At 38.7% G+C, this 15,545-nt stretch overlaps 1 protein-coding gene and 1 long non-coding RNA gene across 6 annotated transcripts in view; one reads left to right on the forward strand and one right to left on the reverse strand.

The window, feature by feature from the left end:
• Positions 1 to 3,783, forward strand: part of LOC148735919 (NLR family CARD domain-containing protein 4-like) — a 72,825-nt gene extending 69,042 nt beyond the window's left edge. For all 5 annotated transcript variants that reach the window (XM_088753359.1, XM_088753358.1, XM_088753362.1 and 2 more), the window contains 2 exons: positions 2,676 to 2,989; positions 3,535 to 3,783. In XM_088753359.1, the coding sequence (XP_088609485.1) occupies positions 2,676 to 2,975 (300 nt within the window). In that variant the 3' untranslated portion in view covers positions 2,976 to 2,989; positions 3,535 to 3,783. The remainder of the gene's footprint in view (positions 1 to 2,675; positions 2,990 to 3,534) is intronic.
• An 8,565-nt stretch (positions 3,784 to 12,348) lies between these two features.
• On the reverse strand, positions 12,349 to 13,340 carry LOC148735925 (uncharacterized). Its single transcript, XR_015998744.1, has 3 exons — positions 13,058 to 13,340; positions 12,880 to 12,976; positions 12,349 to 12,458 (listed from the first exon to the last, which is right to left on the reverse strand). It is a non-coding gene; the product is annotated as an uncharacterized LOC148735925 (long non-coding RNA).
• Positions 13,341 to 15,545: the final 2,205 nt, after the last annotated feature.

A 15,545-nucleotide genomic window follows, 5' to 3' on the forward strand; every position in this document is an offset into this window, starting at 1 on the left:
TTTCTCTTTCTATTTTGCGACGTTAGGAGCCAATGTTGTAGACGGAGACCGTAACAAACCCACGTTAAGTACTTTTATGGCTCATGCGTAGCTTGTTCAAAGATGATTTGAAGAAAAAAATTACGAAGATTAAATTTAGGGACTTCCAAATGACTTGATATTTCCTGCTTACACAATAATTAAAAACTTTGGGAGTTCATTCGATTGACCTTTGCTTTGCTTGTGTAGTTACGCCTTACTTGAGAGAGAAAAAAATAGACGAGTTGTGAGAATATTTGTCTGACCAAGCTCCTCGGATCAATTTTGAATTTTGAAATTGTTCGGCTTCTGTTATTATTGTGGGATGCTTTTATTTGGGTGAAGTTGTTCCCTACATTCTATGCAGGCATTTATTCGCTTTTGCTATCAGGGAGCGTGAGCCCCAAAAAATATAAATGAGCAAAGAAAAGGGATTTTTTTCCTTTTTTAAAATCCGAACTGGTTTTTTTAAGTGAAAGTCGCGTTGATTCTATTGTCATATCTTCACGTCTTAAAGGTTTGTGCCGATGATAGGAAATAATTCAACAAAAGTTGAAGGTGTAATGATTGTCTTCTTTAACGAAACTGGTACGGTGTTATAATTTACTGGGACTTAAATGGTTTCCTTATACTTATTTATCAGTTGGATTCTTTTCTTCTTTGGATTATTTGCTCGTGTTAAGTAATTCTGTCAGTTGCTCGTAGAGCCTCCTGGTCTCCTAGGTCTCCATAATAACACTATTTTGTTTTGAAAAATACAAAGACAAACATTGCAAATAATGAATTTTTCTTGAGTGAATCTCGTAAGTCTCTGTCTCAACTTGGTCTTGCAATCGTCCATTAAATAATCCTGAGCAATGATATTTTTTAACCTCAGTTTGGCAGACAGTAAAACGGATTCTGTGTACACCTCACGCTGCTTTCCATGTTTCCGTTACATCTTTGCTTGTTTGGATATGTTTTGCGGAAAAATATTTTGAAAATTGAATAAAGAAAGAAACAAATTTAGCTTTCAAGACTTGAATACTACATGTTTTCTGTTGGTAGTGTCCAGTATAGTACATGAAGTTGTCCTAATGGAACGAGGCTTGGTGATATTTTTTGATAAACTTTGTGAGTTCATTTGATTAGCCTTTGTTTTTGACGTAATATTGAAAGAGAAATCTTCTGTAGTTACGCCTTACATGAGGGAGAGAAGAATAGATGAATTGTGAGACTTTTTCTCTGACAAAATTTCTTTGGGTAATTAGGATTTTAATTTTTGAAATTTTTAGGCTTGTGTTGTTTTTGTGGGATGTGTTTATTTGGGTTTTTATTTGAGAACCCCGCCAATAAACAACTAAAAAGCAAAACAAATCATTTTAAAAGGCGCGACCCGCGACACGCGACCATTAGTCAAACTGGGCACTGTGTTATAATTTATTCGCTCTTCAATGGTTTCCTTATTCTTATTTATCGGCTGGATTCTTTTCTCTTTTGGCTACTCTGCTCATGTTTTGTAACTCTGTCAGAAATCAGGGCCTATCGGTCTCCTGCGTCGAATAAGCTCATTTTTGAAGAAAAGTTAATGAACAACATTGTTGATAATGAAGTTGTTAAACTTGCTATCCTATGTTTGTTTCTGCTTGGTCTCCCGTAAATCCTAACAAAATAAGTTTTAAACTTAAATTTACCACACACCGTGGAGTTGATTCTGTGTACACTTTACGCTGCCTCCCAAGTTTCTGTGACATCGCTGAACGTAAACAACTTTTTGATGTGAAACTCTTACTACCATCACTAGAACAAAAGATCTGCCTACCTTATAATTATTCGCTGCTCGTGTTGTCTTTCTTGTGGAAAGTGGGCGTTATTATTTCCTTCGAGGAATACGGAAATGCTGCATTGTCCTTCTCATCTAAAAAAAAAAAAGAAAAAAGCAGACAATTAACTTGTGTGGCATGAAATGATAGGTTAGGAGGCGTTAGTTGAGCGGAGCACAAGTGTGAACCTTGAACTTGGTTTTGATTTGTTTTGTTTTGTTTTTTATCATTATTATTTACTGGGTGTCTCGCATTTACTTCAAACACGGAGATTTGTCAGAATAGTAAGGTTACATTGAAAGGAAAACTCTATGCTTCTAGTAAAGCTGAGAAAAACATAACAACGAGAACCCCAGATCATCAAAAATGAACATCTAGAGTTAAAATATGCCGACTAAGTGTGTTGTATGAGGAATGTATGAAGCGCGATACTCTCTTGCAAATTTCGCACGTTGCTACATCTTTCTACAACACACTTAGTCGGCATATTTTCGGACAATATCGACTACAACCTTCCCAAACAAGTGAAAATGTGTGAAATGCAGACTTTCGTGTTCTCGATTTGACGTCACATTACCCGCTAGAGCCATTCCTTTTTAAACTCAGTCGTGGGGCAAGATGGCGGCTGATTTTCCGTATTTTGACCGGGCGCAGAAAAATGAAGATTTGAGGAAATAAAAAAAATTTTAACAGAAATACTCTAAAAAATACGGTTACTTCGTTGAGCGAAAAAAAATTTTTGGGTTTAGGTGCACTTTAACTATTTAACTTGCTTGAAAATGCAAGTTGAGTGTTACAAATATAAATGGTGCTGTGGTTGATATTGTTGCCTTTTTCCTTTTTTTCTTGTCATAGGAGGGGGAATCTTCAGGGGGGAAGGAGATCATCTATCGACGTCTTACAACAGTTGAGCTGAAAGAAAAAGGAATAAGGTTCAGAAAAGAGCCAGGTGCTGATGATGATGATGATGGTGGTGATGATGATGATGATGATGATGATGAATTTGACGATGACTCTGACGATAACTGTGGTGATGACGATGATGAGGAGGAGGACGATGAGGATGATGACGATAACTATGGTGATGTTGATGATGATGAGCAGGAGAAGGAGGATGATGATGACGACGACGATGATGATAATGGTGTTGAGTGAGCGCTTGGAAAAAGGTTTCTATGGGAACTGATATATCGAATACGAGCAGAGTAGTAATTATTATTTAGAATAATTTGGCTGTTCTCAAGTCGTGTGTTGTGGCAGCGAGGTAACGAAGATTTAATCTGAAATCTGCATGACAAGCAAATCAGAATGTAGTGTATACAATATTCTCTATTGAGATTGTCATGATAATGTAATTGGGTCACTCTTCTTTCTGACTGGCTTTTTTAAGTGTTCAAGTTAGCTGTGACTTAAACCAGTGTTCTGGCAAATCAGAACGCTAAACGAATCTCTCAGGTCATTAGTTTGAAAAACGGTGGGCATTGATCCTACCTATGACCTTTTGGCGCAAAGAAAGAAAGTCGCGTTGAGTAGTCTGTACCAGACTCTCCTTCTTTGGAGACGGTCAAAGCAGGAGAGCTGAAACATTTGAGTAGCTACTCTTCCTTCCCAGACTCCATTTATCACTTACCCAATATTTCGATCGTCTCCACTAACTGTGATACCCTGGCAGAAGCTTGATCGCTAGCTGACAAATATTATTTTCTCTTCACAGGAAATACGGACTTGTGAGACGGAGCGGAAGAATGATATGTTGAGCTGAGATCTGTCCACAGGCAGCGATGTTCAATCAAGTAGGCTTGTTTTTAAGCCTTACATTGTTGATGCTTGAAAATGAAAATTTTTAGAAAATCGGTTGCGATCAGAAATGTTTAAGTCGATACTTGGTGTTACATGCTTCAATGCTTGTTTTGTAAATAGTAATTTAGCTCGGCCTACTTTAATAAATGTTTTCATTATTGTACTCTTACTTTTATTGATTTATTAATTAACATTGTCTCAATTGCTAAAGAAAGTTTAGATGTGAAGGTGTAGTCTGATCGTCCGGGTGAGTGTAGTCCTGAGAAGGACTGTTGTCGGTGGCAGTGACTGACGTTTCGACAACCTGTGCGGAAGTCATCATCAGAGTCAAGAATGATGATGACTTCACCTCACTCTGATGATGACTTCCGCACAGGTTGTCGAAACGTCAGTCACTGCCACCGACAACAGTCCTTCTCAGGACTACACTCACCCGGACGATCAGACTACACCTTCACATGTTACCCCCGGGTTCAAACCATTTACTGTAAAGTTTAGATGGTGTGAGAGTGTTTGATAGAGACAATAGGTACCACGTCTATCCTTGTTGCTCGGGCCCCGGCGATAGCAAATTTATTGAATTAGTTATTTTACAGTTAAACACATTTCGCGCTGAATAATATTTGTACCTGGATTTTGAATTCAAGAGAATATACTTGGACACGGGTACACCTATGGTACGAGTAAAAGCCTGTGAATTTTCGTGGGTTTATTTTGCCTCGTTTCCCTATAATTTATAGCTGAATTTGACGGCCTGAATTGTAGAATATATACGCATTTTGCGCTCCACAAACCCACCTTTTAAATGTTGTTACTGATGCTTTGTTGTTGTTCGGGTTTTGCTTTGTGTTTTTCCTGTAAACAACGGTTTGGTATCTCTTCCCACAAGCCGCCCGTCTTTAATTGTCCTACGCTGAAATATTCGATCAGCAGGCAGCATGAGTCACTGACTCTTGGCATTAGCATCCATTCCTCTGTACCGCTGTGGCGCTAAGTCTGTCAAGTTTTGAGGCGAAGAAACAAGCAAAAAAAGGAAAAGAAAAAGGAGTGAGAGAGAGAGAGAGAGAGGAGAGAGAAAATCAAAAGAGTGTGAGCAGTCTCTGTCTTCTCTTCCTTTATCTCCCTTTTCTCTTCGCTCGAGCGCCACTAAAGCAAGCGTGATATTCAAAGTAGTTGTCACACCCTCGTACATAGGGTTTACAGTGGCTTCTTAGGTTTCGGGCTTAATTCCCCCAAAAGGGGAATTTGTGTACACTTGCTAGAAATAATCAGAAGACCCGATTAGTGTCTTGAAATTATTTTATTTTAGGTGACTTTCAAGTTTCTTTACAGTCCAATCGTTATCATGAACAACACACTATTTTCAGTTTATCTTTGAAATCAATGAAATGTCAATTGACATACAAGGGATTCCATATTTTTAAGGTGGTTAATTTGTCACCAATTACGTCAAACCGGAAACGGATATTATGCAACCACAGATAAATCGAATGAGTATTCTTGATAAGGGATAACTTGAGAGGCCTTACATGACGCTACTCTTCGATAGGGTGCTAGCGACCCCACACAAGACTGGTATCATGTGCAGCGCTCTATCAACGAATCCTGGGTTTTCAACTTACTGTTGTCGGCTCTGATTGAGTAGCAGCTGTTGTCTCAAGCTCTCCACTGTCTTCTCTATGCCTTTATTTGATTTCTACATTAGCGCAAGTCGTTAGTTGCATGTTTGGTTTTCTTGAATGAAATTTCGTCTTTGTTTTTCAGCTTGCATCATTCTCGCCTTGACCATGTTCTCCATTTCTTGTCGTTGGACTCGCTACTTCAGATTCCATCTATTCACGGAGGCTTTTTTTCCTCCTCCTGTTTTTCTTGCAGCATTTCCATCTATTTACAAGAAAAAGTTCAGGTCAGACAGCCTAACCCTAACCCTAACCTAGCCATGTTTTACGTGTGTGTTCACAAACTGTAACTGAACAGTTTTGGCTGTTTCTATAGTTAACTTGGTCATAAAAAATTGGAATTATTAAAGATTTTTCCTGACTAAGTCAATCAAAGAAAGCTGGGAAGCGCTGTAACTGTTATTTTTAGGCATTCAAAGTTTTATGTACAAATATATATATATATATTTATCGCTTACTAATCCAAGTTAGGTCCTTCCATGAAATGAACAAGCTGCAGCCTCCATCTGGTGCAAAATATGCTCAAATATATTGGTCATCAGAAATTGTGTAACAACAGGCGTTAGCAAAACTTAAGGAAAGTTTTGAGACGCTAGGAAAAAATAACCAATGTTATTCTCTTTCCTGAAAATGCCTTTGCACAACTCATAATTTTCACCGCGTTCGATTTCGGACCTTTTACTCAGCAGCTTTGTAAATGTATCACAAAGATACGAAAATATCAGTGGAGTAATTAGAGTTGGTTTTGTTAGACTTCTATCTCAGGAATATCGAAACTCTCATACATACACACAAACTGATACTGGGAAAAGAATGGACTTATTTTGACAAGGTTCATCTGAATTATTTTTATTCTAAAGCGCTGAATGAGGCATATTTGAGTAATACCTCCTCACAACCGGTTCGTTCAGGTACCTCTCGGTTGTAATGGAGGATATTCCGATTGTTTCAGCCTCTAACTGACCAATTGCTTGGTCAAGTACAGTTTCTGATCTGTTTAGTGCTGTAGAGTCTACGAAATGCCTTGCTACATGTTAAGGACACTAGACAGAAGGCTCATTTTTAAATTGATTGTTTGATTAGTTCACTAATATCAGCATGATCTTAGATACTTACTGATTACAATTGTTGTCAGATAAAATTGGAAGTTTTTATTTTGAGAATTTTCCAGTTAAGCGTTTTGTTTTGTTACGCCTTGCCTTTTGCGCCTAGGTGTTGTTTTGCTAGATTTATAGTTTTGATCTTTTATTTTTAGTGTATGCTCGAACTTGGCTCAGTTCGCGGATTTCCTTCTTACCGTGCTAGACATTTATTCGCTTGTTATGGTTGAGAATAATTAGTTTCATAGCTGGTCATGTTTGGATTGGTAAAACTGACCCTGAGGTTTACCCACACCGAAGATCCTGTTTTTGCGCGCGATTCTCCTGCGCAGCTCGATGATTGGCGTTTGATTGGTTCCTTGGTGCTCGCCAAGTACTTCGGAGTGAGCCACCCAATTTCCCCCTTTGCAAAACAACGGATACACTATGGAAACTCCCACGGTCAGCTAACCCAGACATGTCTGCGATTTTTGTATTTAATACGTGGACACTCCTCGCTAAAAAGTAGTTGTAGGAGAAGAAAAGACCTCAAACGTTGTAGTAGGAAACAATAAAAAGAGAAGAGTCCAGAGTCTTGGTACTTCTTGTTAAAAGTCAAGCGAATTGCTAACCCCCCAACACGATGTATATCTGTTTTTCTGTATCCCTATCGGTTTTGTAATCAGACCTTTCAGCGTCACTACGCGCATAAAAAAGGCGAGTTTAGCGTCCCTTAAATCAGTTCTTCCTAAGTTTTTGAGCAGTCTTGGTAAACTTTCGCCCTTTCGTTTTCTCAACCTTTGGCACAAGCAGAACCGTTATATCAGTACCTCTGCAACTTTGCTCATTTCTGGTCTAGTTTTTTCAGTGTTGGGCGACAATGCACGAAGAGATATTCCGTTGTATGGCCAAAATTGTACCAAATGCAAGTGAACGTCCACAATTTAGATAAGAACAATGGGCTGTTAACCAGCCACCAAAATTCTTGTATTTTGTTTCGATACTTTTGTACTGTTTTATTTGTGTTGTTCTTTGTCATTTGAATCTCGTTATTGGCGTTGGGGCACAGCTTTTTATACGCGATTCTTTGATTATGTATTCAACGAAATTTCATAGATTAACAGAACTTGTTGTATTATTGTTTCAGCTTACGATCCATAGATTGATCGATTGTGAGATTGATTGTGATTTTCATCGATGATTGTGGTCCGTGGTCGATTGCCTTTCAAGAGTAAAGACTCGTACAAACGGTCAACTTTGGTTTGTTATCTCGATCTGTAAAATAGTCCACAAACGCCTCGTTGACCGCGTCTTGGAGCGACGCCCCATTTAAACTTGAGAATCTAGATTTGTGGTCGCCGCAAATGCTACACTACAGATGTTACCGATGTGAACATCCTTCCGCGTATGAAGATCAAGACATGCATGGCTGCGTGTGTTGTTATCAGCTATAATTATGTCATAGGCTGACTGGACATTGGGAATCACTCCAGGAGGGTGTTAATGGCCTTCACGTTAAGTCCAACTAGGTCAGCCAGACCTGCAAATAGAGTGGGTCATCGAAGGATAGAAAATTAACTTCAAGTTAAAGGACCTTTGAGGAAATACTTTAAAGTCAAATTGAAAGTGTGTACTTTAGACAAAAAAGTGTAAAAGTAATTTAAAATTGAAAAACATGGGACAGGATTGGGAACGCCGGACAACTCAAGAGTTAGGCCGCCACTTTATATAAAATTCCAGGGATTAAGCTAATACCTCTAAAATTGTCGTCAAAACATTTTTTTTCTATCTGAAAAATTCTTAGAATTTTGGACAAGTTAGGCGTTGCTCTTTCAAGAGAGATGAAGTTAAATGGAGACCTAACACAATAAGCTTTTCCTCCACCAGTAACTAGTTCAGCCCATCGTTGAGGTTGTGCTTAGGAGTGAGCTCGGAATCCTCTTCAACAAAACCTTGCACTTTTCTCTCCTCGGCAGAGAAGCCTTAACTGTTGATCTGACTTCTGTACGTGTTGATGTTTTCATGAATTCCTCATTTCTAAAAGGTGGACGGAGGTAGTTTCATCACGGCTACGAAGCCAGGGGAAGAAACGCAGAATGCTTTCAGCTACTTTTTGGGTGTGGCCTGCCTGTTCCATTCATCGTTGCTTGAAAACCTGTTTGATTAAACAAGGAGCTGGTTTAGAGATCATAACTCAGCGAGTCTGAGGAGACGAGGGAAAAGGTGGCCACACCCTCTAGCTTTTTTTTCCCTGTATATTCACGAAATGCTTTGATGTGCTTGCTTCTCGAAGTATTAAAATTTAGTCAAGGCCTTGATATCCCGCGAACCAATTTTCAAAACCCTTCTCGCCAAGGATGAAGCAAATTACAAAGTCCTCAATGTTGTCACGGTGAACTAGTCAATCAGTTCAGTTTTTGTTAATAGGATACAACTAACTTTAAAGCGTAGTCAAAATATAGATGAACTAAACAGACATACCAAATTACTAATTAAATTACTAAAAGTGGAAATAAAGCTTTTTCTCTGGTTTTAGTTGAGTTACATGTAAGAAAACATCTCCATTAGTTTAGACGATATGTGATGAGTTGGTTAGGTTTTCCATTGGAACCCGCAGATTTACAAACGTTCAAGTTAGATCAGAAGAGATCAGTAAGTCTGTGCCTCTCTAACAGGGAGAAAATAAAATTCAAAAGTGGGTGTTTTCTTTTGTGTGTTGATAACACTCGTCATCCATAGTTTGGTCAACACTACTCCATTGTTAGATCAGAAGAGTTTAGTAAACCTGTGCCTCACTAACAGGGAGAAAATAAAAATCAAGAGTGGGTGTTTTCTTTGTATGTTGATAACACCCGTGTGACCGGCAAAATCATCCACAGGTAGGTCAACATTACTTCATCGTTAAATCAGAAGAGTTTGGTAAACCTGTGCCTCACTAACAAGGAGAAAATAAAATTCAAGAGTGGGTGTTTTCTTTGTATATTGATAACACCTGTGTACATGTCAAGGTCAAGACTATTTCATCAATTAATTAATGGTGAAATGGCGAAATCGTTACTGAAGATCGCACATGTGAACAGAACTACACTAACATTCCCAATTAAAAAAGGGCCACTTGACTTGCCGTTTTATTAAAGAGGCCTCAGGTTCTTCCAGAAGGAAAAAGCAGAGCGAAGCTGGGGAGATCAGATGCTGCTTTGTCGCAGAAATGCATGATTGATTTTCGTTTTATTGCTGTGACCTTATTTTGCTGTTATTAGTAATTTTTCCAAATTTTTATTTGTTAAAGATCAGCAAAATTTTCAATGGAAATGAACCTGAGACAAGAATTTTCTTTTGAATTGATTGATAACTCCAAGGTGGATGATTGCCTCGAATGTTTGCTCGTTAAATCGGAGCGTGATCATCAATATCCTGCAGATGTCCTACCGCGTGTAAATAGCGGCTGATAAGCCCCCTCTACTTATAACCTCCCCTTTGTTATAGACCCATTTACCTGTAAACAACAACAAAAAAAATCTGACCACAAGCCCCAAACTAGCTTTTCTTTAAGAGGTAGGAACTCTGTGCTGTTTCAAACTAAAAGTTTGAAAAGTGTGAAACAATAAGTTGACCTCTTCATTTTTAAAAGAAAAAAAAATTAAAAAGAACCTACACAAAACAAACAAACAAACAAACTTTCATAGTAAATCGCAGACGGCTTCTTGTTGTATTAAATTACTATCAAAGGGCTACAGTATTTTCTTTCTTGCTTCCCTTTAATTTTAACCAGACATATGTTCAGAGAAAAGGGTGTATCGCCTGATTCCCGTTCTTTTGCATTCACTTCGCCCAACTTGATGTGCTTTATCCAATGTGATGTAGACGTTCGCGCATGTTTTGTGGAATGACTGATTGGTTTTCTGAGATACTGCAACAGATGATGGAGATAAACTCTATCTCTTGTCCGAAATGGAAAATGTTGTTCAAAATTACACTAGTTTCCTAACTAGAGAGCTTAGAGGTAATTATGTCTAGACAATAGCCCATTTCCGAATTACCCTTGGCCTCTTTTCCAGGACGAGGCCTGGTGCTCTGCCATTCTTGTGAAAATGAGTTAGTTGCATGTGAATGAATACTTATAATCATATGAAAGGACGAGCACCAGGACTCGTTTTGAAAATGAGGCCAAGGGTAATTCGGAAATTGGCTATTATGGCCGTGCCTTGGTACGCATATTCAACATGTTCTCAGAGAGTCACGGAATGCTTAAACTCCAGTATTTCGCTGAATATTTCTCTTTCTTTTTATGACTTAAAGGGCCATCTGTGGAATTTTGGGCAAGACTGTTACTGCCACAAGTAACAATGAGACATATTTTTAGAACATTCAACACTTCCGTCTTGCGCTAAAGATTATCTTATCACGTGACTGACTTGCTTGAGTGGAATGCACTAGCTGGGCAGTTTCCTTGTGAAATCAACAGTCCGGTGGAGTGAAGTTTCAGCTAAAGAACCATTGTGTTTCCTTCTTTCATCTCAGCTCTGAAGTTGTAAAACAGTTCTGTATGTAAAGTAGATCTCACCAAGTCGAAGTTGTACAGCAGCTGTAGCTCAGTTTCATTAACCCATTAACGTCCAGTGCGCCCGTATGCGCCCATGGGGACCCACACACTTTCTACGCCCTGTGACGTCATCAATTTTAACTCTGGAGCACGAATTCGAGCATGTACTTGAACGGGTTGAAAATATCTTGCAGACGATACCAGAATGAGCGCAATGGAGTGGAGGAGATTGGGGAAATAGCCAAGAAACCGTGTCACTTTGACTGGAAAATCTGCACGAAGATCGTGTTTCACTACCCACCTACCTTTCCGAGCATGTGCTTTGAAAATAATGAGTAGTTTCTGAAAAATCTCTACACCAAAATGAAGCCTACTCAATTTCCAGCAAGTGAGGAGAAACTTTAGGCAAGGAGAGGGGAAAAAAAGGGCAGGAGAAAGAGAGAAAAGTAGAAGTCGTAAGTGGGCCGTGACTTTTCAACCCAAAAACTATGTCGAAATTTTGCTCTCTGCGCGTGCCCGAGATTTTCTTCATTGGCCGAGTACGATTAACTCGGCCAATGAATATGAGCCTGATGCATTGAATACTTTTTGTGCAGCACGGGTTTAAAAACTCAAAATTTTACATAGGATGTATGAGCTCATTAGCGCTTTTGCCACCCAGAAATTTTGCAGTTTTTGATGGACTATTTCTCCTTGAATATTACACCCAAAGAGCTAAAAATTTCACCATGTACTAGGGTTTTCTAGCTCTTTAGCTGCCTGAAGTCAATTTGTATCTAACATGCTTCCTTCTTTACTTGAAGCCATATGCAAATAAGCAAAAATGTAAACAATGACATCAGCATGAATCCGCCTATAGAAAGGTAGCAAATTCTTCTCAATTATTTTAAGACCTTGAGTATTGGTCTGGTTGGGGCTGAAGAACCCTCAACCTCCCGCACAACAGTCCATTGCACTATCCATTGGGCTAACTGGGCGGTGATCATAAGTAAGAACCAATTAGAATGAAAGTATAATTAATTCATATGTTTTTTTCTTCTTTGCAGCTGAGTTTCAGAATATTCTGAACTCCGGTTCAGTTCCATTCCATCAGCTGCAGGTGTTTTGATACCTGACTTAACAGCAAGAACAGGTTTCTTTTGGATAGAACAGTTATTTTCCCAGTAGCTGGCTAAATTTCATGCTGTCTACCAGATTAGTCATGCCAAGTAGATTGGTGTGAACACAATCAGCCACACATCAAGTAGGTAGTGGTTTATCTGGTGGATGGTATTATTGATTCAATTCAGCAAGAACAAGTACCTGAGAGTCTAATACAACTGCTGTTATCATCTCCGAGGAGAAGCAACTTGAAAGGTGAGTGTTTATCTTACGTGTATTGACATCAATGAAGAAGTAAATAACAGTAAAGAAGACAAAAAGAATAAAACAAATACATGTAGCCCTTAAGAGAGTGTCTCTGTAAAAGCGGTCCGGTCGATTTTGCTTGAGACACAGATTTCCCTCATTTCTTGTGGGTTGTAAGACATTCATGTGCCTATAATAAAACCACAATCCGTTTGATCGGATCTCTTTATTTTTCAAAGTTTTACGGAAATGAAATTTCACTCGAGCGAAGGCCTGTCGTGACACTTTTCAAGACTTTAATTTGAGACAACTTTGAAGGACAATTAAAAAAAAACTACGGAACTCAGCAAAAAACAGAATAATACCAAAGCCATGTATATTAATTCTATCTTATCCATCGAGGCGACTTTCGTGAACATCACATTTCAATCAAAGAAACAGGAAGACTTGAATGAAAACCAATAAAATTTAAGGTAAATTTTTGAAAAAGTGAGGCGTTCTTAACTGATCCAACTAACATAGCTAGGAAGAACACGCCATAGAAAAGGTAACTACTGAAACAAACTTTGCGGCACGACCTTTGGGAAAACTTTATAACTCCACGAACTTACCTGATTTTTGGGAATCTCCGAGTTTGGCCGCCATTTTGAAGGACTTTTCAACATGAAGCGTAACAGATATAAACCAAGCAGGTAGATCTAAAACCGTCTGAAATACATACGGAAGCAATTCAAATGAATGTTTCTTTCAATTCAAGCGGTAAAATTTGCAATTGTTTGTTAAACTTACCATTCCTACATTCCCAAGCGACTATTTCTTTCAACAATTCACACACTACAGCTAGTGTTCGAATTCCCCTCGTCGATTCCACCATAAGAAATAACCTGTATCACCCAAGCTTCAACTCGAATGTGAAGTACGAATCACAAAACACAACTGCTTCATCTTCGAGGTAATATCAGCCTGGTTTTTTTATTTTCTGATCGACAAGAACGACGATCACGAAACGATTACCATGTTTACTTAATAAACGAACCGCTGACCAGCCGCTAAGTGAAAACAGTACGGCTCAGTGAAAACAGTACGGCTCAGTGGTGAGGGGAAGGGTGTGGGGTGGGTGCAGGCAGATTATCAGAAGATTTTTGGGAACATTCGAATATATTCATAAGCATCATAATATGCATTACGATTCTCAGTCTTTGTCCAAAAGCATGCTTTGTGTTGCAGATCTAGACAACTTTTTGTTTTGCTCCGGGTATTCTTTTTCTCTTTAAATACATTTCGTTCCAAAAAGGATCTGCATCAGTTCATATATTTAAAAAACAAATCTTTACCATGTACTCTAAACAAATGTGTTCAGATAATCAAGATAACCATTGAACCTCTTGTATCGCATCAGGGGTAAAGTTTCTTGTCTTTGCTCAACTCCAAGAGCGTGGAGCGGCAAAGACGCGACACACGAGTCACCAATCTCGCGGCTTCTCCATGCTCACAGGATACGCGTGACCTCACTATATTTAAGAAAAATAAGAAACTGCTCGCAGTCTGTATTCTGTTCAACTATTTCATAGGAGTGACACGAGTCTCTTCAATTTAGTGAGAAAGTCACAAACCCATTCTTTGCCTAGCGAGCGTAACCACAGACCACTCATGAATTGCTCCCTTGGCGCGGAAATCAGTGAAATCGTATTGATTATACAAAGTTAGAGCGAGTTCCTTTAGACCTCCCGAACTCGTATCGCATTGGTAACAATTATAAGTACAGGAAGAAGTCTTAAAATCTGCTAGATAAATTTGTTTCATACTTTCTGAGAAGTTAAAGATATTCGGGAGCTTCCCTACAAAGAAACTAAAATGGTAGGCAACCGACTTAGTTTTTCAGATAATTTACAATAACTGAAAATTTGAGTGTCTGTTTGTGGACCTCACGTCTTGCCCAACAATATAGTTGCAAAGATGTTAATAGTTTGCCCACACGATTAAGCTCTTTTCTTGTAACCTGTCATCGTTTCACAAACACCACGGCAACGGAAAACCTTTTTGAGCCTCCTTAAACACCGTTGTTGTCCAACCACACCTGTATTGTTTTTAACAGAGAACACTTGCATCCCATGTATTTGCCCAGTGGTTGTTTTGATGACATTCAGGCCACACCTCATAAACTTCTTGATCCCTCGGGGACCCTAGGTCAGAGGTTAGCGGAAAAAGTTTGCTCCAAATCTCAACACGAAACATACTTATAAAGAATTGTAGAGGGTAACTGACATGAAAAAGAAAAGGCGTCCTGCATATTAGTAGTCTTTCAAATTTCTTTTTAGCCATCAGGGAGTCGTGCAGAGGCATGGGGCAAAAGCAACCAAAAATTAGGAGCAGGCCAAGGGGAGGAGCTTATTTAGCCGCCTTTTCCATGTTTTTGTATATACAAGCGTGGTACACCAAACATTCGGTTTACTTATAAAACTCTTTGTCGTTGTCGTATGAAAAAAAATGGACAATAGATTTGAAAATGAAAACGGAATAGGAATATAGAGGCAAGACCGATACAACATAGATAAGTTTTAACACGGAGCACTATATTTCGGCTGGCCAAACCAGCCTTCTTAAGGTGCCTGAAGAAGGCGGAAGTTCTTCTGGTGCCTGAAGATGTTGTATCGGTCTTGCCTCTATATTTATATTCATTACTTTGGGCCGATTAGCTCATGGCTGATCCAACATACAAGAGTAGGATTATTGCTCACGGTTGCTTGCTGAACATTTCAAAAAGAATAGGGTTTAGTGATAAAAGGTCAGATCGATGAAAGGTATGAGCTGAGACTAAAATGGTTCACTTAACAATTTTATGTCGAGCTTATAAGTGGGAAACACAAAAAATTGTACATTGCTAGTTTTATTAACGCCATACGTAAATGACATTGGTTACTGTTGCGGAAAATCATATTTTCGAGTCAGCTTTGTATATAAAGCAATGATTTTGCATGCATTCTTGGGAACAGCAGAAATGACTTCCAACAAACATTCTAAGTACAGTGTTCATTCCGTACAATGGGGCATAAATAAAAGGTTCTCGTAAAATAGACACCTTATTTTATACCACAGATGACAAGCAAAAAGTAACATGGGTACCCCGGTTAAAAATACATCGATAACTCTATTAATTAATGCCAGTCCTGATTTAAAGGAAAAAGTTATGTGAACAAAATAAAAGTAGTCTGTACCACTAAGCATGCCTTCACGGTTTAGACTGGGAGTCCCAAAGTTTTTTAAGCATATTTAACAA

Source organism: Stylophora pistillata, chromosome 3 (genome assembly GCF_964205215.1).
Source record: "Stylophora pistillata chromosome 3, jaStyPist1.2, whole genome shotgun sequence".
Classification (NCBI taxonomy): Eukaryota; Metazoa; Cnidaria; class Anthozoa; order Scleractinia; family Pocilloporidae; genus Stylophora; species Stylophora pistillata.